Source organism: Rhinolophus sinicus, chromosome 14, assembly GCF_057876585.1.
Source record: "Rhinolophus sinicus isolate RSI-liver-muscle chromosome 14, RSI-T2T, whole genome shotgun sequence".
In the NCBI taxonomy this organism is placed as follows: Eukaryota; Metazoa; Chordata; class Mammalia; order Chiroptera; family Rhinolophidae; genus Rhinolophus; species Rhinolophus sinicus.
In genome coordinates, this window is record NC_142514.1 from 117,250,543 (window position 1) to 117,276,246 (window position 25,704).

The window sequence follows — 25,704 nt, forward strand, 5'->3', positions numbered from 1 at the left end:
GCAAAGTGAACATGCATGGCAATGTGGGGTACAGAATAAGTGAGACTGAGTTCCCAACCAGAGTCCCAAGTCTCAAAAGACCAGGAATAGGAGGGAAATTTAATTTTACGTAACTTCAAACAAAAGTAATCATTTTAACATTCCCAAACAATCTTCCTACTTTCTGTGATCACAAAAGCAATACCCTTACTTTTTTCACTTCCTGTACTCAGCAGTAACAAGTTTGCCTGATCATTTCCAATCCATCTTTAAGGATTTTAAACTCGGATCCCTCCTGCCTGGCAGGCCACCTTCCACACAAGCTGCTAGGTCAGCTTCCCTTAAACACAATTCATATCTGGTCTCTCCCCTCCCTTCACAATAATAAAACTAGCTTCCCGCTTATCCCCTCCATCCTCCAGTATGGTGTTTGCCCAGAGTGGTCGGTCACTTTAATAACCTAAAGGAGCTCATACTTCAAAATGTAATTAAATAAAAACTACATAGCAACATGTGAAGAGGTAAAAGACAACAGCAATAAAAGAGCATATTCTAATAGGTTCTATCTCATGCTACCAGTGAGAGGACAAATAGTTATAACTTTACTGAAGCGTTGTCAGTATTCAATGTCTATAGCACAAACAGTCTGAAAATACAGACAAAATGTTATCAATGGGTAATAAGATTATGGGTATTTTATTTGTTCTTTTGGACTTTCTGTATTTTTAATTTCCCCTCTATATTGAACCTCCATTCCTTGTGCAATAAAAAATATAATTCATATTTGTCTTAAAAGGTAGATTGATACCATGATCAGGAACTTACAGAAGATGAGTAAAGACATTTCATATATTCGTGTATTATCCAGAGAATTGTAAGACAGCACTTTAAAAGGCCTATCAAATAAATACTGGTTCAAATAAACACAACCGTTCTAGTGCTGCATACCTACCCCAAATTTGAGACCAATACTGAGTAGGTATCATTCATTCTTATGGGACCCCCTACACCTGCCACATTAATGCCATCCAGAACCCATAGGTGTGTGGTACACAGTGAGCACATAAGATTTATTGAACTGAATGAACCACTGCTAAACCATGTAAATCTTAATTGTAGGCCTTGTTTTTTCAGTTTTCTAGTCACAAGATTTTTCAGACAGATAAACTGAGTCAAACCTACTCTCCTTTTGCAGAAATACAGGCTCTCATAAATGTACACTATCTCAGCTTTCAAACCAATGATCTTCTTAGGCTCCCCAAAGACCTGAAACCAGGTATTTAAAGACAACTCACATATTTACTGGCAGATTAGAGCGCAAAGCTACAATCTCTTTTATAAGTCAACTAAGAAACACCAAAGTTTCCGAAGCATGTTTAAGCATGTTCTATTATTTTCCTATATTATGAAATGGGTTAGACTTTAAAACAGACAAAAAACATTCAAAATTGTTTCCAATACAGACTTTATGTTAATTAATCTAAATAATCAAGGTCATAGTTAATTAATGCCATCCAGAATCCTAAGAACCCAGACTTCCTAAAAACCCTAAAAGTAAAAATAAAACACCACCACAGAGGACCTGCCTGTTTAAAAGTCATTCTCAAAGGCAGAGATTCAATGACGAAACTGAATTCTGCTTGTGCTTCTTCTTCAATCAGTTGGCCAAGATATTTAACCTCTTTTAACCTTACTTTCTCATTTGTAAACAGGGGTGATGCCCACCTTCCTTAAGTGTAGAAGATACTCAATGTTATAGTCCATTTCCTTTAGGATCCGGATTTATTTCAGCAATTGAATTTAATGATTTCAAAAGGGAGAAGAGACCTAGAAAGATCATTTTATTAACCCATATACTTTAGCATATACATTAATAATTTCCTTAATGGTAGGAAATTATTTTATCTCTTTATAGGGTCAGAACAAGGACTAGAATTTACATGTATACATGGCCTAGTGGGAATGTTCTATTATATTACATTATAAACCACTGTGGGGCTGTGATGGGGATTATGAGAAATTCAGCTAAGCACATACATAGCACAGTGCCTGGTTAAACAAAGATTCCACTATATTTTAGTATAGAATAGTGGTTAAGAGCATGGACTTTGGTGCCAGGTTGACAGAGGTGGAATCCTGGCTGTGCCACCTATTAGCTATATGATCGTGGATGAACTGGGCCTCAGTTTCCTCATCAGTAAAATGGGAATAATACAGTTGTTGTGCGGATTCAATGAGTTACTACACATAAAGGACTTAAACCAGTACCAGCACATAATATTTAGCAAATGCTAGTCATTATTGTTGATACCCTTGACATTTATGAATATAATAGGAGACAAGTGAAGTATTTCAACTTCTTTCAACAACATCTGAGCAGAAACTATCGCTGGAAGAGGAATTAAAGATATGGCCCCAAAGAAGACTGCAAGTTCCAGAAGGAAGGCAACCCAGAACCTCAATTCTCTCTAAGTACTGGAACAGAGTGGTACCTTGCTTAATCAAATCTAAGGTCCCATGAATTGTACGAGGTACCCTAATTTCAGAGGCTAAAATGTGAAAAATATACCTACTAGAACTGAAGAAATGCTATAGGAATAAAAATGAGTGAAGTTAATGCCACAAAAGTTAAGATGGGAAGATTCAAATATTGTCCATGCAAGCTACAGAAAAATTTGTGCTGGCACCTGAGCTGGAGCTGAGGCTTAAATGATAGAAATGAAGAGGCTGGAGAGACCTTCTTGGGTAAGTAGCCCAAACAGGGGGAACATGCCATGGAAAGTTACAAACGCGTGAACATGCACAGTCACTGCAGCACAACTGATTGGTGATGCATGGTGAGCAGGGGGAGAGGGTGATGGGAAGAGGTGGCAGACAGATGAGGCTAAAAAGGAGATTTGGGGCCGGGCTATGGACCTTAATTGCTAGGCTCCATGACTTGCACATTACTTAAATATGACTTAACTAATTTAACTAACCAAACTAATTCCTTGATATAACTGACTCGACTAACTCAACCTAATTGATTTTTGATTAAGTGATGTATCTTAACTACCTGGGTCAGGTAACAGGGCTTCTCTTCTGTATCTCTCTGGTGGAACGTGGCTTCACAACCACTTTTGTCTTGAAAAGACTTTACAATATTCAGGTTTCAAAACACTGCAAATTTTGACAAGCATAAAAAATAAGATGAGTTAAGCAAAGGAATAGGAAAAATTGAACTACATATAAGGTAGCTTGAATCTGAGAACAAGAATCCTAAATTTACGAAGTATTATTTATCTTGCTCATAAAATGAAGACCTGTGAAGCCTGCTGTTTTGATTCTGAACAGTTCAAACTAATAGGTTGAAAAATATGGCCAACATTTTATAAATATGTCAGGACTCACAGATGAACTTATTTCTTCCTGCTTCCTAATAATCTTTCGTTACCTTCAATTTTTCCCCCCCTCAGTTCAACATTCCTGGTTTCTAGAGCTTCAATTTCCCAAAATGAAAGACTTAGATGATATATTACATGTTTCTTTTCAAGCTGCTTACAGTTAACATAAAAACGGACATTTCTTTCCACGTTTGAAGACAAGTTCTATGGGTTAAGGGCAGAGGCCAGTCTTGGGTATCAGTTATTTGTGGTACACTAGAACTCCTTCCCAAACTCTTTGAAGAAATTGTTCACATTTTGCCTCTCCTCTCCCTACAAAGAAATACTTGCTTCTCCACTCAAAAGACATACACAACCAAATATGTGTATCTGGGATTCTGACCAATCATTGGAGAACAACATAAGCACTGAGTCGAACTGCAATAATTAAGCAGAGTATTTCTATTCTTAGGGAACAGCAGGGTTTGGTTCAATTGGCAACACTCCTGGCTTTTGGATCAAGAGGTCACAGTCTCACATTTCACAGAAGAACTCCAGTTTACAACCCTTGCTAATACTCCTGCAGAATAATTCAAGAGGCCTTAAAGGACAGCTCCATCAAAAACCAAGTGTCCAGTAAAACAGCAAATTTAGAATGATGGAAATAAACTCGGCATACGAACCTTTCTTTTAAACAAAAGACTGTATGCTTAGCAATGAGAGAGAGAGAGAAAAAGAGGGAGAGGGAGAGGGAGAGGGAGAGGGAGAGGGAGAGGGAGAGGGAGAGGGAGAGGGAGAGGGAGAGGGAGAGGGAGAGGGAGAGGGAGAGGGAGAGGGAGAGGGAGAGGGAGAGGGAGAGGGAGAGGGAGATGGCCAAAGGTGGGATAATGAATTATTTGAATTATATTTCATAACTACATTGACATTTGCTTTAAACATGCCCTGTTCCAAAAAGGATAGGGCAATATCTGCAATAAAGATTTTATTAAAAGTATGCTTCTGGTCTCTAAATATTCCTATTAAATAATTTAGCTTCATACTAGCATGGTGGGCTAAAAATATAGGAAAAAGTTTTGCAAAAATGAGAGGCCATATCAAGTTATTTCATGTAGACAATCCACAAGCACACAACTCAGACAGGGTGGCACCAAGTGATTAACAGCCCTTTACAAAAATAGATAAATAATGTTGCAATACATGAGCTCTCATTTGAAGCACTCGGCTGAATTCCTGAAAGCAGAAGCTTATTCTGTACTTTAAAAATAAGCATCCTAGTAAAAACAATAAGCATCATTTAAAATTCATACATGTGTCTTAAAGAATATAGAGGTCCTAACGTATCATAAGGTAAATTTCCTTAAATCAAACTACTTTTTCCCTACTTAAAATTACACAATTAAATATTTTACGCCCATGGAAATAATTCATAAGCCCCTAAGATCATTAACTATATAACTTGAATTAGTACACAGTTGGGAAAAAAATTATCTGGGTGTGGGTATAAGCAATTTTTTTATAATGCCACGAATTTTCAGTTTTCATGTAAATGGGCTTGTCTGGTACCATTATTTACAGTGTTCAAACAGCTTTAGTTATGAGCTCTTGATCATAGGTCTGGAGCCAGAAGACCCAGGAGGTCATCCTGTCTCTTCTCACACTGGATTGCCAATGCTAGAATGCCCTCCAACACACATCTGCCAGTCTGCACATTTGCTTAGTCTTCTTTACACGCCTTTATGATGAGGCTATTTTATCTTAATCAGGTACTATGAAAGAAATCATTCTTACCGCTTCACATTCCTAGAAGTGGGAAATTCCAACTAGGACAGTTCCATTAAGGAAGAAGTTATAAGTGAGTGTCGATTTCAATTTGCTACTATTTTCACGGTTATTATATAAAGTCAGAGCAACATGAGTGTAAATGAAATCCTTATTAAATTTTAATCCAATGTGTAAGTACTAACATAATTAAGTCAAATAAAATACTGGTTTTCTCAAAGCAAGATGTCTATGTAACCTCTCCTCCCTTAGTGCCTATACCACATGACCTGCTCTTAGGAATAAACAAGGACACGTAATAAAGGACATTTATATGGTCCTTTACAGTTACATAGTACTAGCACATATATTATCACAAATGTATATAAAATAATAAAGGGAACTTAAATTAGCAGCAGTTGGTGGGGAAAGGAAGTGCTAGCTAAACTTTGGCATCTGTAAAATGAGATCCACCCATTTCACAGCTTGATGTATGCGCTTAATGATTTAGACCAGGGGTGTCCAAACTGCGGCCCATGCAGCCTGCAATCCATTGTCAATTGGCCTGCAGTAAATTCCAAAAATATATTTAGTTTACTTAAATAAACCAGGTGAGGCAATACGTACTTCACCTCGAGTGAGTGGCCCAGTTGTTTGTGTATGCTACCGCATATGGCCCTTGGTGAAAAACGTTGAAAAAAGTTTGGACACCCCTGATTTAGAATATATATGATAAGTATATGTTGAACCTGAAAAGTCTTTTCAATTCATTCAATGATTAGATAAGTGGATGCATACATCAGAATCACTGGGGGAGCTTTTGAATGAGTAGATAAGTCATCGTTACTGATATCATTCTTTTAAGGAACATGGTAAAGAAATTAAAGAATCCTACTTCAATTCAAGAAGTGTTTATTAATCACCAAATGTGTATGTAATGTTAAATGAGATTATGAGAAATACAGCATAGATTTAACTCAGTCTATCAAAAAACTTTATTGATCACAGAGACAGCCACAGATTTAATAGAGATAGCTGGTGCTATGGAATGACACAGGTAGATGGGTATAAATACTTCACCTCTTCAAGGCAGACTCCCATCTATAAAACATGTAACATTTACAATTTTAAGACTACAGAGATTAAATGAGATAAGGCATGGTAAGTATTCATAAAGCAAGTATAAACATGGCTACTCCAACTTTAAAGCAGTAATATCAAATGTAGCACATAACACAAATTTTACATGTTCAAAAGGAAGTTTAAATGTTTTTCTTTGAAATTAAATATAAATATAAATCACTACCCTACTCACAACATATTAACATTCTTCCATACATGTAATGAATCATCAGCAATTTGCATTACTGGCTACAGTGGATTAAAAAATTTCTAAGTTGTATTTGACAATCAAAACAGTCCAAAATTAAAACTGATTGTAAAGGAGATTCCAAAAGATATGGTGTCTGAGCTGGCTATCCTGTGGCTCTGACAACAATGAATAGCTCTTGTCTCAGAAGGCTATAAAAAAGCCTTTTTCTTAAGGCTCTCAGGGATAGGGACTGCCTGTCAGTTTTTGTGCCAACAGAGAACATACAAATGAGAAAGAGCTGTCAGTTTAAATCTTAAATTGCTGTTTTCTAATATTTTTTTTACAGTTCAATAGATGATAATTCATGGGGTTAGTATTTGCTCAAACAGAACGAATATTTCTTAAAATCAGTTTGCATTCTTACTGAAACTATAATTCCAAACTAATCACTGATTATTTATCTAGAAAGGTCAGCCCTTTCTAACTCTTTCAGCCATAAATATTAATTCCATCTTAATTTCCATCTAGATCCCTTAATGTCATTGTTAGAGCTTTTCCACTTTTCATTTTTCTCCAGGTTAAGTCACACTCAGAAAAACCCCTCTTCCAAAATACCCTTCCCATTGCCAACATTACTGTTTTGGCTTAATGGTAATATTTATATATCAAACTTAGTATACTTTATGTTAAATTGAAAGTATTGTAAATACAACATCACATCAGAAAATACTTAAGTTGATATTTATACATAGACCTGGGAATTCATGTGAATTCTTAAATTGATTTTTCAGTTTTAGAGCTAGAAAAGTTCTTAGAAATCATATATTTCAATTTACTGATTTTATAGATGAGGAAACCAAGGCTTTTGGAATTAAGTGAGTAAATCAGCCAGCCAGCCAGCCAGATTACTAAGCATATGCCAGACACTATGCTAAGTGCTTAAGACGTAATGGTGAACTGAATAGGCCTTGCAATATCCAGTGGGGGAGACAAGCAATCAGGCAACGGAAATTCAACTAAGAAAATCACTCACAAAAAAGCAAAGTCATCAAAAGGATTCAGTATTCAGTACAGAATAAAATCCTATTCTATCTAAACCCATGCATCCCTCGAATGCAACCAAAGGCCAAACTCCTCCACAAATCTTCTCCCAACTCTAACACCGCAAGCAATCTCATCTTTGGGTTACTAACAGACTACTTACTTACCGTGTTTCCCCGAAAATAAGACCTAACTGGACCATCAGCTCTAATGTGTCTTTTGGAGCAAAAATAAGACCCAGTCTTATATTATATATTATACTATAATACGATATTTTATCGGTCTTATATTAAAATAGGACCCGGTATTATATTACACCCATCTTACACTAAAATAAGACCGGTCTTATATTAATTTTTGCTTATATTATATTTATATTATATATATATAAAATATATATATATATATATAATATATATATTTTACATTTGCTTATATTAATTTTTGCTCCAGACGCATTACAGCTGATGGTCTGGCTAGGTCTGATTTTCGGGGAAATATGGCAGTACTTAGGGCTTACCACATTGTTTAGCAGTCCAAAGACATTTTATAATGCCATTACTGTTTTGTGTACCTGGCTTCCTGAGGACAGGGACCACATGCTCTTAAATGCTCATGTTCTTCTTCTACACGGTGCTGACGCTTTCTGAAGGCACCAAAACAGATCAAAGTAACAATGCTTCTGAAATGACTTGGAAATGTGTAAAAGCAACTCTCACTATCTTTTGGTGAGCAGTTAGCATGTGCTGGCACTATGCTGGGTGCAGGGTATACAGTACAAGTGTTTTAAGTGAAAACATATTCCCTAACACAGGAAGATTCATGGGAGGCCAGAAGAAGGGACTCTAAGGCAGACTTGGGACTAGGAAAAATCTGAGAAGACACTCTAGAATTAAAATTTGAGCTGAACCCTGAAGGAATTTGTATCTCACTTAAATAGTTCCTGGAGGCGGGTGTATGTGTAAGAAAATCCAAAAAGCAATTTCCAAAAACTATCATTTAGCTAAACACTATAGAAAATAACTTAAATCTCAATCTAGGTCACATAAGTAGGAAATTTCTATTATAACTGCCAGTTAAGAAACTCACGATTTCACCCAATGTGTGAAATCCAAGAGGATTAATGCAGTGATTAGGTTGCCATTTCTAAAAACTCTAGTATTTGGGGGGCATCCTATAATAATAATACCATGTTTCTCTGAAAATAAGACCTCGCTGGACAATCAGCTCTAATGCGTCTTTGGAGCAAAAATTAATATAAGACCGGGTATAATATAACATAATACCAGATATAATATATATAATACCAGGTCTCATACTAATTTTTGACAAAAGGTGCATTAGAGCCGATTGTCCGGCTAGGTCTTATTTTCAGGGAAACACGGTACTCTTCCTTTTCCTTTTAGTCTATGTTGTTGACTAAACATAGGTTGGACTAAACATAATCATGGGTTGAGGGGCAGGGCAGAGGGGTAGTTACAGAGACATAGTAAATTAGGAACTACTTGTCTCTTATAGGTAATGTCCATGAGTAGAAAACCATTTCATATATCCTAGGTAATCAAAGGAACCTTTCAAAGAATTTGAATTAAAAACAGATTTCAATTCTCGTAAAATTACTGATTTTACCAACTGATGCTTTCTTGAAATTGAAATTACAGGTATAGCAAAAAACCATTTTTCTCAGTCATTTAAAAATGTACTAAAATTGAATCCAGAACAATAGGGAAATAGATTTTTAATAGGACAGAGAAAATTCTGTAGAACACTGCCTAATTTTTTTAAGACTTCAGACTGCAATACAGAAAAGCTCCTAAGTTCTCCAAGTTTGATACCAAAAAGTGAAAGTTGTGGAGGAGGCCAGATGGCTCAGTCGGTTACAGTGCAAGCTCTCAACAGGCTGCTAGTTCAATTCCCACATGGGATGGTGGGCTGCGCCCCCTGCAACTAAAGATTGAAAACAGCAACTGGACTTGGAGTTGAGCTGAGCCCTCCACACAACTAGACGGAAGGACAACGACGTGGAGCTGATGGGGCCTGGAGAAACACACTGTTCCCCAATATTCCCCAATAAAATAAAAAAAATAATAAAATATCATTAAAAAAAGAAAAAAGAGTGAACGTTGTAAAATCCACAGATCAGAAGCATTCTGTTTAAGATAAAACCATTCATAATAATTTTATCCTGAGCAGATTGAAGCTCATTGGTTTTCATTTCATCATCAAACACAAATGAGACCACTTCATTTTCTAGCACTATTTAAAAATATATATATGGAGAGAGAAATGAATGATGTTTCCATAGACAGACAACAAAGTTACCTAAACTGTGAAAATCAAACTCCTCTTAAACAGACTCCAGGACTAAAGGATGTATACGTTAAGTTGAAATCCCTCTGATAGACAACTCCCAACATCTGTTTCTGTGAGTTTACACAAAACTGCTGGACAAGATCTGCATTTGATAAGATAACCTGATTTTAATTAACTAAAAGCAAGTGGGGGATGGAGGGAATCCCATTCTTAGATGCTGAACTAGTTCCTGAAAACTCAAAAACTAGCTTATATCCTATAACCGATTAATAATCTAACTGTTAAGAAACTGGGTTTAGAATGCTTGAAACCCTCCTGCTCTTTAGAAAGTAAGCAACTGACAACAATTGAAGAGGGCAAACTTTGCACAGCAGTAATGCTGAACTCTTACTTCACACAGGCTGCAGGGTGGGGGCCTCGGCGACTGCTGGCATGCAATCACTGACTTGCTCAGCAACTTGGCTGTAATGGCTTCAAATTGCAGGCCTGAGGAAATGCTCCATAAATAGCTGCTCTTTTTTCTTTTGAAGCCTCTTCATAGACCCACTACAACTCCACTACCAAAAATGGAGGAGTCACCATGGAACTTTAAAAAAAAAAAAAAAAAAAGTCCAGAGAACTAGGGATATCCTGCTACCTAATTCACTATTTAAATTCAACTTTTAGGTAACATTAATTACAATGAATTAAATCAGTTTTTTATAAGCACTCAACTTCATGAAGAAGAAAAGCACTGTCGTTTTATAAGCCTTTAGAAAAAGAGAGATGTGCTTAATTTTGAAAATTAAATGTTTGAGAATGTTAACTCCCAATGAAGCAGCGATCCTCGATTGTTCATTTATAAGCAACCTGGAAACCTAGACGCATGTGGTGTGGTCACAGAAAACACTTTTGGAAGCAGGAAAAACAAACACAAACGTTCTAAAGTCACTGTGATTTCTCACCAACTGTGTTACGTGTATTTATGTATACTTACATACACATATATAGCTTGAAAATTCAGGTAATTTACTAGTCTGTAAATTAACAGAAATTCGACAGTCAATTAATCAAGTGAAATCTTTTAGCAATAACACTACAGATTTTTCTCAACTTAATTGAATTCAGGTCGGGAAAGAGAGCAGCAATATAATTAAATCAAAAAGAAGTAGGTACCAGGAAATCCAGGTTCCATTTCTGCTACAATTTTCCATGTGAGTTCACACTGAAATTAATCTAAAGATAAATAACTTAAAATGGGACAGGTTTTTTTGTGTGTAAAATACTAGAGTCAAGTTCTAGAAAATAATAATTAGGTGTCAATTGCAATTCATAGTCTTGAATAGAAATGTTAAATTGTGACCAAAAAGTCCATATTCTGTCAAACCTACTGAATGGTTTAAAAATAACTTGCCTGATTTGCTGGTCTCTCAAGAGGAAACACCTATCAACTTGTATCACATTATTCACAAAAAATGAGATTTTACTTAATAGTATGAACTGTTTTCCAGTGACATATGTTCTACCCTCAGTTTTTCAGGTACCAGATGATAATTTATTTGTCTTGAACGTTTTTAAAAACTTTCCATTTAAGTGAGGTAGACTGAAAAACATGGCCACGATATTTTGCAACTCCTCCTATCAAGAGGCAGAGTCTACTTCCCAATCCTTGAATCTGGGGTGACCTTAACACACAGACCAACAGAATGTAGAAGTGACATTATGTAACAGCCTCAGAAGTTTTGCAGCTTCTTCCTCCCTCCTGTTAGAAGGCTCCACCAACATGTAAGGAAACTTCTGTGTGCACACAAGAGGTCATGTAAGCATACAGCAAGCAGCAGCAACCTACAAGCCAAGGCAACAAGACGAAGAACGAAACCTACCTTGCTGGCACCTTGATCTTGGATTTCACAGCCTCCACAACTGTGAGAAATACTGGGTGGTTGCTTAAGCCACCCAGTCTATGGTTTGTTATGGTAGCCTAGCTTACTAAGACAACCAGTAACAGTAAATGACCTCCAAGTGACTTAATATAAAGCAGAGTTGAAATCTTAACAGCCTAATACGTTGCTGTCAACTATATTCATTTCTTAATTACCAGTATTCCTGAAACTCCTTACTTCCTTCCAAAACCATACTAAACTCTGAGTTTAGGTAAAGAACTCTGACTGCTCTGTGTCTCACAAAATTTTATTAATAAATTTAAATCCTACAGTGTTTTAAAAAACAAAATTTAGTTTCCACAGTAGCTTATAGTAGTGATAGGCAAAGTATTAGATTTGTTTTACAATTTAATAAAATTGATTAATAAACAAGCTCTAAAAATATTTATCTGGTTTTGGTAATGTAAAATGGATTAAACCATCCGATTCAGCTTTTCTAAAATTCTAAAGCTTAATTTAAAAACTTCTTTAAATATGAAAGCAAATGTTTCAGTCATCAGCAGCTTTCCTACTGTTTCCCTGAAAATAAGACCTAGCCAGATAGTCAGCTCTAATGCATCTTTTGCAGCAAAAATTAATATAAGACCGGGTCTTATAGTAAAGTAAGCCCGGTTCTTATATTAATTTTTGCTCCAAAAGACGCATTAGAGCTGATTGTCTGGCTAAGTGTTATTTTCAGGGAAACACGGTATGCAACTTTAAAAGCTAAAAATTGTAACTTTTACACCATATTTTACTATTGATTCAATTTGTGCAGTGATAATATCTAAAACAGAAATAGTTGACCTATGAAAAGGATTTATAAGAACAGACAAACAAACAAAACAGAAATAGACTCATACAGAGAACAAATTGATGTTGCTAGATGGGAGGGGGTTGGGGGATGGATGAGAAAGGTGAAGGGATTAGGAAGCACAAATGACCAGTCACAAAATAGTCATGGGGATGTGAAATACAGCATGGGGAATTTAGTCAATAATGTTGTAAAGACTATGTATGGTGTCAGACGAGTAACGGACTTATGGGGAAATCACTTTTTAAATTATGTAAATATCTAACCACTATGCTATACACCTGAAACTAATATATAATAATACTGAACGTCAACTATAATTTAAAACATATAGTCACAGGATGTAAAGTACAGCATAGGGAATAGTCAATGGTATTGTAATAACTATGTACAGTGTCAGATGGGTAGTAGACGTGTTGGGGTTATCACTTTGTGAGGTGTGTAAATGTCTAATCATTATGTTGTTTTGTACACCTGAAACTAATAATAAAGAGAAAAAAGGATTTATATTCATTTTGCATACTTCTAATAAAGTTTACTTGGTAAACAAATAAACATTAAGCTAAATTTAAACACTACAAGAAAAATGAAAACAATTCCTTTCAACTAGAATTTTCTGACAAATAGTGTCAAAAAGTATCAAAAATTGTCTTAAATAGGCTGTAACCTCAAAATAAGCTTTAAAAATACATACAGGATACAATTGTATTTTACAATGTTCATGTAACGGATAGTCCTCACTTATAAAACATTTTTCTTTTCAAGCAGTGGATGAAACTAAGCCATTTAACAGTTTTTCAAGTGTTTTGATATTTGAACTGGTTGTTTTAAAATGCCCAAAATCAGAGGGCAGACTTAACTACAGCTTCACTGAGGAAAGGAAGAGTCTCTTAAGATACAAATGTTATTCCCGTTGGGAAGATTAAGCCTTTTGTCTGTTACCAGAAAAACTTTTTGCAGCTCAGTCTGACTCCCCACCCACATTCACTGAATTGAAAATACTAATTCCATAAGGATAACCTGAGTCCAGTCTCTTTAAGGTCCGATAACCACCACCTCATTACTTCTGCCCTGAATTCCCATGAATCTACTCATTGGCACCACTTTTACAACAAAATTTTCTTATTTATTTAATTCTAAATCAGTCAAACATTCCCCGTACATGGAACAGACTTGTCATACCCTAAAGTAGAACTATGATTCATATATATCCAGAAAACAAGTATATCTTTTTAAAATAGCTCTAGCTATTTGAGTTTAAGAATAATCTCAAACTTATAAAATTAACTTTAAATACACAAGGTAAATACTCTACTGTTTTTTAACATGAAGTTGCACAGCAATAATAATCGTGCAGGGACTGAAGGCATTAATCAGGTGACTATCAACCAATCGACTGAAATAAATGAGCAGTCAGTATGGGGATCAAACATGTGGTGATGGAAGGAGAACTGACTCATTTTGGTGAACACAATGCAATTTACAGATGATGTATTACAGAATTGTACACTTGAAAGCAGTATTATTTTATCGACCAATGTCACCCCAATAGTTTTAAAAAATAAATAAACGAGTAGTCTAGGGATGTCATCTGCCAATAAATACATCAAAAGTTACGTACATAATGCTGAACAAAGAGGACAAACCTATCTTTATTGAGCTTATACTTAGCTTCAACAGGTTCTCCAGCGAGAGACGGCAATGAAAAGGCCAACAAGATGAGTTACAGTGAATGGAGTCTTGAGACCCATCTAGTTCATAAGACTGACATATTATTAAAACAATGCCTGCTACATAAAACCACTAAGTCGATGTTTACGGAATCAAGAGACCACTAAGCACATATTAGTAAATTCAAAGAAAATAACCAAGAACAGCAGGGAGAAAGAAACTATAACCACATCAATGCAAGAGACCCAACACACACCACCCAGAACCAAATGGGTCTTTTTTGAGAAACATCACCGTGTGTCTGAGGGAGCAGAGGTAGCCAGGCACTGAGAGACAAGCCGTGCAAATTCTTATGTGTAGTATGATGGGCACTAACTGAAAACTGAAAAATAGACAGGTACACAAAGGGCATGCTTTGTCTTCAAATACAGAGGACAATGATATTAATTTTATATATCATTGTCTGAAAACAGTAATTATTTTGTCACTCATAAGAAGAGATTTGTACCAGTCCTAACAGGAAAGCCTGCACACTCTCCAGCTGGGAGGGGTTAAAAGTGATCCTATTACATCATCTGGAGCCCATCCAAACTACACAATTTCTGAAACATAACTTATATCAGTCTGAACATGTGTAGAGGAAAAACAGAAACATCTGTATTTTGGCCAACTCTTCCCCAGAGGGGCTTTTTTTTTTTTTTTTTTTTAAATCTTAAAAAAAAAAAGTTATCCAGGAGAGCTTGGTAAATTTTTTAACTGTGACCCTATTACTGGTAAGGATTAGTTCCAAGCAGGGTCTCAGAAATCTCTATTTATTTAGCTCATTTCAAACCTTAGCCCTTGGCTATTTTAACACACTTCCGTACTCTACATGTTTAACTAAGATGTATTGATTCTGTTCCATTCCTCCACACCATTCACTATTTTAATACCCTCTACAACCCATAAGTATCCACTTTTTTGGTATCATTTAACATTTTTCACTGATGGCTAGAGTGCTGGTCTGGTTCTGCACTGGTCACTTAAGATTTTAGCAGTCTTTAAAAGGTTTACTTCCTCATTTTCCACAAAAGAGTTACATATGTAACTTTTTTACCTAATCAAGACAGAGATTTATGAAAAAGTGAATCTGGAGAAATTCAACTTGAGATCAACAACAAAGGGTCCTAACACATTTTAGTTACCACCTCTGGGTGAATCTATTTTAAACTAAACCCAGTTTTCCTGCAAATTCTAACTACTTACATCTCCATGGTTAGTTTATAGGTAAAGAAAATACTCTCTTTACATTAATACTATCCTATGACATCTACAGTGGTCTATTGAAGACCGAGCACAGGCTACTTTTCTGAACTATCTATGAAAAGGAGCACTTGCCAGGGAAAGCAACAAACTATACTAAAATAAAACCAAGTTATTCCAGGACTTAATCTACATTAAGTATGCCAATAATTATTTAATCAATTTGGATATGAATAAATATTTTCCTTATTCTACCACCATCTACATTGACGAAAAGTGGGTGGAAGGAAGGAATGTAGGAAAGACAGACATATGCTAACTTCATAAGGCTGTTTTACTTTAAAGCCTTACTTTTTAAAGCTGTGCCTACTAGACAAAGTACTTGAAAATGACAGATATGATTATCTCAATCATCATATATAAGAACAGGAATTAAGTCTCCAGTCTCTCTGCCTCTTCACATTACTTCAGAATCCAAACCCTCTGAACAAAACTACTGCCCAATGCCAACCTATACAAACTATACAGTTCCCCCTGTAAGAAATTGTAAACTAGCAACACTGACACCAACCAAGACAAATGTAATTGAATTAATCATTTGCCTGGTAAAAGCATTTACTTAAGTATTTATTAAATAATGATCCTGCAATATTTAAGTTAAATCTTATGAAATTGTCTGGTCACTGTTTGGGGCTTTACATAATCAATCTAATAGTCACAAATTGGACTCACAAAAATTTAACCTACGTACAACTTTTTAAAATCCTCTTGCACACCCCTACGCCCCAACCTGGTCCAAGCAGGAGATGGGAAATTTTATGTTCCAGAGCAATGAAGCCAGAGGCTCTGGATTCAGATAGCTGGCACAGCCAAGACAAGGGCTGAAGCTCCACATTGTCCAGCACTAAACCACCTATCACCACCACTGCTCTCCATAAAAAGGACTGTAAATTTGTATCTGGAGAAACTGCCCACTACAAAAGAAGTTATGTAACTAAGATACTGACATTTAGGGCCCTCCACAACTTCAGGGCCTGGTTGGTCCCTGTTACATCATTCTCCAGCAAAGCCCACCTAAAATACTCAAAGTACAGAAGAAAATTTAAAAAGACACATCTACTATATTATCAGAGAGATACTTTATTACTACATCCATGAAACAAGAACATCTTATTAAAAATAACAAAGGAACAATGAACTCAGAAAAGAGTCCCTGGAAATTAAGACTGATAAATAGCTTTTTGGAAAAAATAAATCAACTGAAAAATTAAAAGCTAAGGTTGAAGGAATCTCCCAGAAAGCATAACAAAAGACTAAGTGAAGGAAAATAGGGGGTAAAGATAAGAAAATTAAAGAGGTAATCTGACTAGCCATTCCAGGAAAAAAGAACAGATATAACCGATTGGAAGAAATTATCCAGGAACTAATAAAAGAAATCTTTCCCACCACAGGACAATTAAGGGCAACTATACTGCAAAACTTTAAAGGGCACCATTCACACTGAAGATTCAGTTTCCAAATCATGCAATCTTTACAATGAATTAAAAAAGGCACATCATGAAATTTAAGACCATCCCCCAAAGGTAAAGCAAAAAAAACCCAAAAAAACCAACAACACAAAAAGCACTAGAGGCAGCCAGATGGCTCAGTTGGTTAGAGCGCGAACTCTCAACAAGGTTGCCGGTTCAATTCCCACATAGGATGGTGGGCTGTGCCCTCTACAACTAGATTGAAAATGGCAACTGGACTTGGAGCTGAGCTGCGCCCTCCACAAGTAGATTGAAGGACACGACTTGACTTGGATCTGATGGGTCCCGGAAAAAGCACACTGCTACCCAATAGAAACGAAAACAAACAAACAAACAAACAAACACTAAAATCCTCAAGGGAAGCAAATTGGGTTTAACTGCTCAATAAGAAAACTAGGGCCAGCCCGTTGGCTCAGGTGGTTCGAGCACTGCGTTCCTGACGCCGCGGTCATGGTTCAATTCCCACATGGGCCAGTGAGCTGCGCCCTCTACAGCTAAGATTGTGAACAACAGCTCTCCCTGGACCTGGGCTGCTGTGAGCGGCCACGAGCGGCCGGTGGCCAGCATGAGTGTCCCGCAGCTAGCGTGAGCTGCAGTGTGCTGTCGTGGACTGCCGTGTGCTGCCGTGAGTGGCCGGTGGCCAGCAGCTGGCAAGAACTGCCGTGAGCAGCCCATTGCCTCAGCCGGTGGGGGGGGAGCGCAAGGCTCATAATCCCAGCATGGGCCAGGGAGCTGTGTCCTACACAACTAGACTGAGAAACAATGGCTTGAACCAGAGTTGGTGGGGGGGCAGGAGAGGCAGAAAAAAGGGGGAGAAAAAAAAAAAAGAAAACTAGAAACTAGAATAAAATGATGCAAAACCTTCAAAACTCCAAGGGAAAATAACTAAACCTTGAACTCTATAACCAAACTTCCCATCAAATGTTAACAGATTAAGATATTTTTAGACATAAAAGATCTCGTCAGTTACCTACCAAGTACCTTTTTTTCTCAGCAAATTCCTACAGATGAGCCAACTCCAAGAGTGAGCAAGTTAGAGAAAAGCAGTACATAGGGTATCCAATTATGAATGATGCAGGTACCTGCCGGGATGAGAATGAAGACGTCCCAGGAGACAACTCTGAAACAAGCTGAGCGCAACCAGTCTAGCTCAGAGTAGGACAAGAGACTCAGAGATGTCTCCAAGGGGGCAAAAAAGGAACAGAAATACAAATGAAAAAACAAGGCAATTAACAATTCCAAGAAAATATCAAAGTTGTTTGAAAAATCATATTACATTATACAGCTCAGCTGCAAATCCTATAGTCATAACAATTTAAAAATATTTTAAAAAGTTAAGATTATACTGGAAAGATTAAGAAAGGAGGATTTTAGGGGTACAGAATATTTAAGAAATATAGTGTAGCATATTTTATAAATAGGGAATTTTTTAAAGTATGTGGGGGGGATTTCAAAGGAGTTGGACGTGTACCTCTGGAGAACGTAAGTCAGAGATAAAGAAAAGTGGGTCAGAATGGTTCTTTTTCTTTATAAACTTTATAGTACTATGGGACATTCTAAATTTATGTATGTTACTCCCCTAAAAATTAAATTTCAAAATATGTATTTATATATTAGGCAATGAAAATAAGTATCGTCAAGCCCCTCTTGGCAGAATCTAGGTGCTTCCTCCCCTTTCTCCATTCCTGAATTTCTAATAAACATACTAATTTTATAATAAAAAACATACCCCTTATTAAAAAGAGATAAAATCTGACACAAGTGGAAGGAAGAAGAGGGAGGGAGGACAGTTTCATAAATATAAAACAAAGGAATCCCACATTTACACTTAGACAGAAAGAAATCCACATTTTATCCCCATTTCCTAGATGGTAGGGATGAGTCCCTTCTCAAAAGCCTTTGCTCGATATTAGTCACTTCATAATATGTGAGAAGTTAAATTTCAAACAGCTTTCTAGTTCACAATGTTGTGATAGCACATAGCAGCACTCTGAAGAAAATCATCTTTATCTAAATTCCAATCAAAGTCTATAGTAAGTTTCCATGCATGAATCAAAAAGTACATCTCTCTAAACATAGTCATTGGCCAAAGAAAGACCTTACTTTAAAAACAAACAAAAAAATCTCACTTTAAGCAAGCAATTACAAGAGGAAGGACGGAACTTGTAACAAAAAGTACCCTCACTACCTCCAAGTCAGTATCCAGCTGAACATTTGGTAAATCTAGTGATTAACACGATCCAGTGAAGAGATTATGAGAACCACACTAATGTGTAGATAAGTAATAGCACCAGCCACAAATAAACTATTGTAAATATTTGGTGGAAGAAAACAGCAGTATGTTAATAGCCCCATTTGCAACATTATTCAGAGAAACACGTTATCATTTGATGTATTAGAGATTATGATTTTTCTCAGGGTAAGAGGATTCTCCCAAACAAGGATTAAACTACTGACCACTTTTTCTTGTCTGAAATATTAAAGGGAAGAAGCAAAAAAAGGACCATTGTGACTTATACCAAACTTCTTTGTTTGCTTTTAGAAGGGGTCAAGCCCTACGCAAATGGAAATGCTTCTACGGTGGTAGTACTTGTTCCCAGGAAAACTTGGTGCTACAGTACTTGAGCAACCAGAACCACGAAGCAATTCTTCTTCATAAAAACAGCAATGCCCCTTTCATGGCTTGAAGTTCTGATTAATCCTAGAATCAGAAGCCCTTTTTGTAAGAACTGCATCACTTAGTAACCATAGTTATAGAACCACACGGCTCTTTAAGACCTCCCTTTATACAATGCTACTCAACTATTATTAAACTTTCAAGCCATAATTAATGGCTAAATTATGCTATTACTGAAGGTAGCAAATTAAGTTTGAATAATCTTAAGTCTTAACAACTGATTTTTAAAATGACTTCACTTTGATTTGCCCTAAGCCTAAACTTCACTATACATTTTGACAGCTAACTGGGTTAGGTTTAGAATTTTTTCTTCCCAAAAGTCTTAAGATAAAAAAGGCAATTCAGAGTTATGCTAGCATTGTTTTGGGATGCTAATTTGCATTATTTTTTCTAACTATAAAGTAAAATATATTTCTCCATATTACTAGTGAGGACTAATCTCAGGGTATCAAAAACATTTTTTTTTTAAAGTTTTAGTTAGTCAAATACTACTTAGGGTTTTTTTTTTCCTTAATAGTTAACATGAGGCTTTTGGGAAGGAATATTTTTTTGAATGTTATTTTTTAAAAAAAAGAAAATTAGCCTACCATGTTGTAGCCCACTGAGTTTGCTGCACTTACACATCTAGTTTGTTAACTAAACATCTTTCTTAGTTCACATTAAAAGTAATCATTATTTTCCCCAGGAAATACATTAATCTCTATGTTCTATTTATTCTGTCACATCCACTATCTTCCAACTGTTTTTCTTCTGCCACTGTATTCAACAGTTCCTTCGGAGTTTTTCTGCCTAAATCATTGTGTCACTGGGGGCCATTCTTCCCTGGGATGCCCACCCACTGAGCAGAAGCAAGCATTTTTTCTGAGAGCTGAGGTAATACTTTCATCTTCTCTCCACTCAGCCTCAATAGCAAGACAAACAGGCAGAGTCTGGCCCTCCCCTCAGATAGGGAAATACTTTGTGATTGCAATTTGAATTGTTTTTTGCAGCGTAATCAACCTGTAATGGCATTATTACAAGCTTTCCATTTTTAAAGGGAAATCATTTGAGTCACACTTGATATAGCAAGAAACCCCCTGCCAAAAACAAAACAAACAAACAAAAAAACCAGAATAGCCTTATTCTTTATGTAACTGTTCCTTTTAAAAAGATCTAATGTTTATTATGGTAACAATACACACTGTAGGTGTTTATAGTCTTCTGGGCAAGTGTTTAGGAGAAGCATAGATCAAATTACAACAAGAAACAGTTTAATTATCTTTGATACATTTCTAAGGTAACTTTAATTAGGGCATTGGAGCATTAACTTATAAAATAACTTATGTAGCAAAAAAGAAACAATTTATAGTGATCAATAACATCTACAAGGCAAGTTCATTCAATGTTAGAAAACTGGGTAAGTTATACACTGCGATGTTAAAAATCTCTGAAAAAATACCCTTTTAAACCGTGGATCGAGATATTGAATATAACTTTTAATCAGATCACAAGACACAAAAAGTCTTGACTTTTCAAGGTTTAAAAACACTGTAGTAAGTTATTCAGAAAGTGATAAACCATAGAAAAGAAACAAAATGATCTTTTAAAAATTAGAACATTATTAAAACAATGCAAATCTACAAACTTTTAAAATCATTGGCTTAGATTTGTTATATCAAAGTATAAAGTCCTATGTGGTACATTATATACAAAGAAGATCTTTGTACATGGTAATACTTACAAGGCATCAGATTCTATAAAATAAATCTGAGAAAAACACTCCTCGTAACCACACATATTATAGAATACTAATTCAGGAAGTTATTCAGCTGCTTATAAAGAAATAGGAAGTTGTTCACCAACTACTTGAAGAACTATTTCCTGTAGGAAAACTATAAGACAGCTGAAGAAAGCAATAATTTTCAGAGTAATGAAGAGAAAGGATTCTTTTTAAGTAGAAGCTCAATATACAATGTTGAACAACTTAGTTTTAAACAGTAAATTCAGTGAACAAATAATATACATAATATACAGACTAAGCTTTTTTAATAAACTTCAGAATCATACCAGAGCTTGAATATGTGCTGATAAATGTAGTTAGTACCATAATTCCCCCTTATCTCTTGCCAAACTACGGTACAAGTCTTCTCCAGAGGATCTCAATGACCTAGGAAGGGCTTTAAAAATGCTAATGATTGCCCGTCTATAATCCTTCAGTAATTATGCTGCCTTGAAACTAGAGGATGGGCTAATTGACTTCAAAAGGTCATTCATCTATGGTCACAGGCAACAATTTGTTGTTTACAAAGTAAACATTTCTAAGTTTTCAATCAAATTACATCACATTGCATGTTTGGACCATTTATGGTCAGATTTCTTCATGCCAAGTATAAATCTCAATAAGTTACATACTTTGTAACTTAAAAGTTACTTCCAACAAGTATCTAAAAAGATGTTTAGTAAGACATAATTTTTCACTGTTGAAATGAGTGTAAAGTATGCAACTAGTTTAAATCCTCATTCTACATCTATCTGACAACAATCTTTTTTAGACACAAGAGGAAAATATTTAAGTATTGATTGTAAAGAGAGCCTGATTTTAAAACATCAAAATTAGGATAAAAATGAACTTTGACAACAGCAACTTGGCTCCAAAAGCTTCATTTATCATCACCTTTGACTCACAGTCAAGATAGATATTAATCATTTATTTGTGAAGTACACAGAAATAAATTGTTATGACCACTCATACAGCCCATAATGAATGCCATGAAAGTAGCTTAACAATTGGATCTGAACTAATCTTTTGATAACTTTTCTCCAAATTACATATTGTTCAATTACAGATACTCTTTAGAAAAACAAGACTAGTACCCATCTTCCACACCCAATGCTTAGGGGCCCTCTCTACAATTCCTGACAGGTACCAACTAATTCATGATTTTGCCTGCTTTTACTGGCCGAGATCCACCTCTCAGGGAAAATTTCTATTTCTGAAAGGTTTGAAATGAGAAAATTGAATTCCATGGAGTCAAAATCCTCATGTTGCTTATCATATAATATGCCTAATTTTATTTCCACGTGAAGAGTCCCTCAGAAAATTTTTTTCCCATTTTTTTATTAATTGAGTATAATTGACATACATTATATTAGTTTCAGGTATACATAATTCGGCATTACTATATACTGCAAAATGATCACCACAATAAAGTCTAGTTAACATCAATCACCAAACATAGGATTTTTTTTCTTGTGATGAGAACTTTTAAGATTTATTCTCTTAACAACTTTAAAATAAGCAATTCAAAAGTCTTGAACAATCATGTTTATTTCTTTTTTCCCAGTTTTTTCTTTTTCAGGTAAACTCTCTACAACTGCCATCATTACTCATATGGCATAATTTTCATATCATTTTGGCCTGGTTTACCTTCCCTACTGGCCCACTCGAGTGGGGTGTTCAAAGTGGTGTGGTGTGTTATCTGTGTACACTCTTCATTAATCCATCTTTATCAATATCTTTAAGAAAAACACTTCTCAATGGAAGAACCACTGAAAACTCTAAAACATTATAGAATATTTATTTCAGTTCAAAACAAAAAGATTGTTCAAAATGAAAATGTAGGCAGATGTCCCCTATAAGCAATTATTACAATATACAAAAAAGACTAAGAAGAGCATCAACGTTGCTTTTTAACCTTATACTTTTAGCTACAGAATCAACCACAGAAAGGAGGCAAGCAGGTCATTAAGCTGTTTAAAAATCTCCCCAGGTCAGCATGTGACCCGGCAGGGAGAGGTTCAAAAAAGCACAGCCTTTCTTTTTCCTCCTAACAACCTGGTTTGTTTCCACTCCTTTTCCCTTAAAGACACATCCTCACAGCTAGCAGCTCTTTCAATCATTTACTTTGGATGTCTGCTTGAGAACAAATGATCTTGCTCATGCAGATGAGTTTGCCAGACTTATGTGTACTTTCCAGTCTCAGGCCCTTTATTGTTCTGGTTGAAACCTGACCCTTTGAAATGGATACCAGGACACCAGAAAACGAATTAAAAGAAGAAAAAAATTGCAGGAAAGGGGGCAAAAACTGTAGAAACTTTTCAATATCAAACATTTTCCTCTACTCTTCTCTTAAATCTTATGTTACAAAGTAACAACCTACGCTGAAAGAGTCAAAATTAAATAATTACTAAGAGAATAAAACAGTATCATTAATTGTTTATCTGATCTAACAAATAAATGTTACATTTGCCTTAAGAGTAGATTGTCAAGACAGATCTCAATGAAAACAGATTATTTTTCACTTTATTATCTCAACCTGATTAAATAATAAGCTACCTTTTTAAAACATCAATTTCAGTCTATAATAATCACTTTTAGAAAACATTCTGTATACACTTAATCCAAACAAGCCAGATAAAAATATTAAGGTCTTACCTATAATTTCAAAGTGAAAGAATATAAAATTCTTTTGATTTTTTCAGTTTTAATGAAATGTTACCATTTTCTTAAAGACAAAAAGTCTGATAAAAATAAATGACCCAATGGCTTTGTTATTGTTTTCCTAGAGAAGGATTCTGTTTTGAAGACCTGCTAGCTTGAAAGAAGTTTGCCACTGATTGTATATTAAGCCTGAAAATTCATGTTTGTCTACATTTTGGAAAGAAAACCTGATCAATCACCTCCAAAGGGTTTGTCATTTCACAATCTACTATAAAATTAGACTCCCAAAGAAGTCTTAACTTATTTTGTAGTTCTTCTTTGCCAATAAAATATTTAAAAAGATATTAGTGCCATACATATTTCCTAAGACTATGCCAGCCCTATAATTCTCACAATTTGAAATTTTTCATGTTATTCTTTCAGTTCTGAGCTAGGCTAATTAATAGATTTGGCACAAACTCAAAATGAGAATATCCAAATTGCCACAAAAGAAAAGATTAAAGGACTCTGAAACAAGAACCAATCAAGCTTTCAAAATATTACCCAACTAAAGAAGGTAATGAGATCACACCAAACAAACAAACAAAAAAAATGTGGAGGATACAACTGAACTTGACATATTAAGTTAAATATAACAATATTAAGAAATATTAAATGAAATATATAAAAATAAATGTTATATCTTGATACCATTTTACTTTGTTTTCCAAAGTACATTTTTCTTAGAAAAATATCTCCGATCATTACTTGCACTTACTTTAAAAAGTATCTCTGACCAGAAGATGTCTTCGCCATCTCCCAGCCTGCTGGCAGAGGCACGTCATCAGGTATTTCAAAAGAAGACTGTCGAAGGTGTTGAGCAGTGGGTGTAGCTGCTGGGCCAGAGACGACTCCAGTGGGGGTCAGTGTCCCAGGAGACACAGCTCCCAGCTGCAGGGAAGCTGGAGAGGAATGAGCTCGAACGTGCTGTGGAGTCAGGGCTCCTGCAGTGCCTGCATCCGTACTGGCCTACAGGAATATCAAAAAACAAAATTTTCTTAAAAATTGTTTTTAAATAGAGTCCCTTTAAATTTCCTAGGTAGAATTTCATTGCAACCAAATATCTAAATACCAAAGGCAAATTTCAATATTTAATATTTGACATAGAATATAGGTTTGTAGATGGATACTTTTAAATGGTTTATGTAATTTCAGTATGAACTTTTACAAACATTTGTAATTTTACTGATAAGCAGTCCATCTAAGTGAATTTCTACCTACTACACATTAGCTGTGCCTTCTACATATTTTAGAGGCAAACAGTACAGAATGAAACATCCCTAAAATAATAAATGTTGAATTTTAAAACCTAATTTCTAAAAGGCCAAGGCAGTATGGGTGCTTTTCCAAGTTCTAAAATGTTCCAGGTATAAACACAACCCAAGGAATATAATAGCTATGCATTCTTTTTCTTTATTTTAAACTAGGTTTTAAGTAGTTAATATTTTTTAAGCCACGCCCTATACACAAGACAACTGTCATTTTTTCTCATCATGAACAAATGCCATCAATAAAGCAATCATCACAAGTTATACAACTTTTATTGGATGCAAGATTCAGAATTATCCAAATATTCTTGAAAGCCACCTAATGAATTAAATGAAAACCCAACCATGTATTTGTATCTAGATGATAAAGATGTCAAC

At 35.5% G+C, this 25,704-nt stretch overlaps 1 protein-coding gene across 12 annotated transcripts in view; it reads right to left on the reverse strand.

The window, feature by feature from the left end:
• YAP1 (Yes1 associated transcriptional regulator) overlaps positions 1-25,704 on the reverse strand; it is a 103,269-nt gene that overhangs the window by 74,584 nt on the left and 2,981 nt on the right. For all 12 annotated transcript variants that reach the window (XM_019712695.3, XM_019712697.3, XM_019712696.3 and 9 more), the window contains exon 2: positions 24,777-25,027. In XM_019712695.3, coding sequence (XP_019568254.1) covers positions 24,777-25,027 — 251 coding nt within the window. The remainder of the gene's footprint in view (positions 1-24,776; positions 25,028-25,704) is intronic.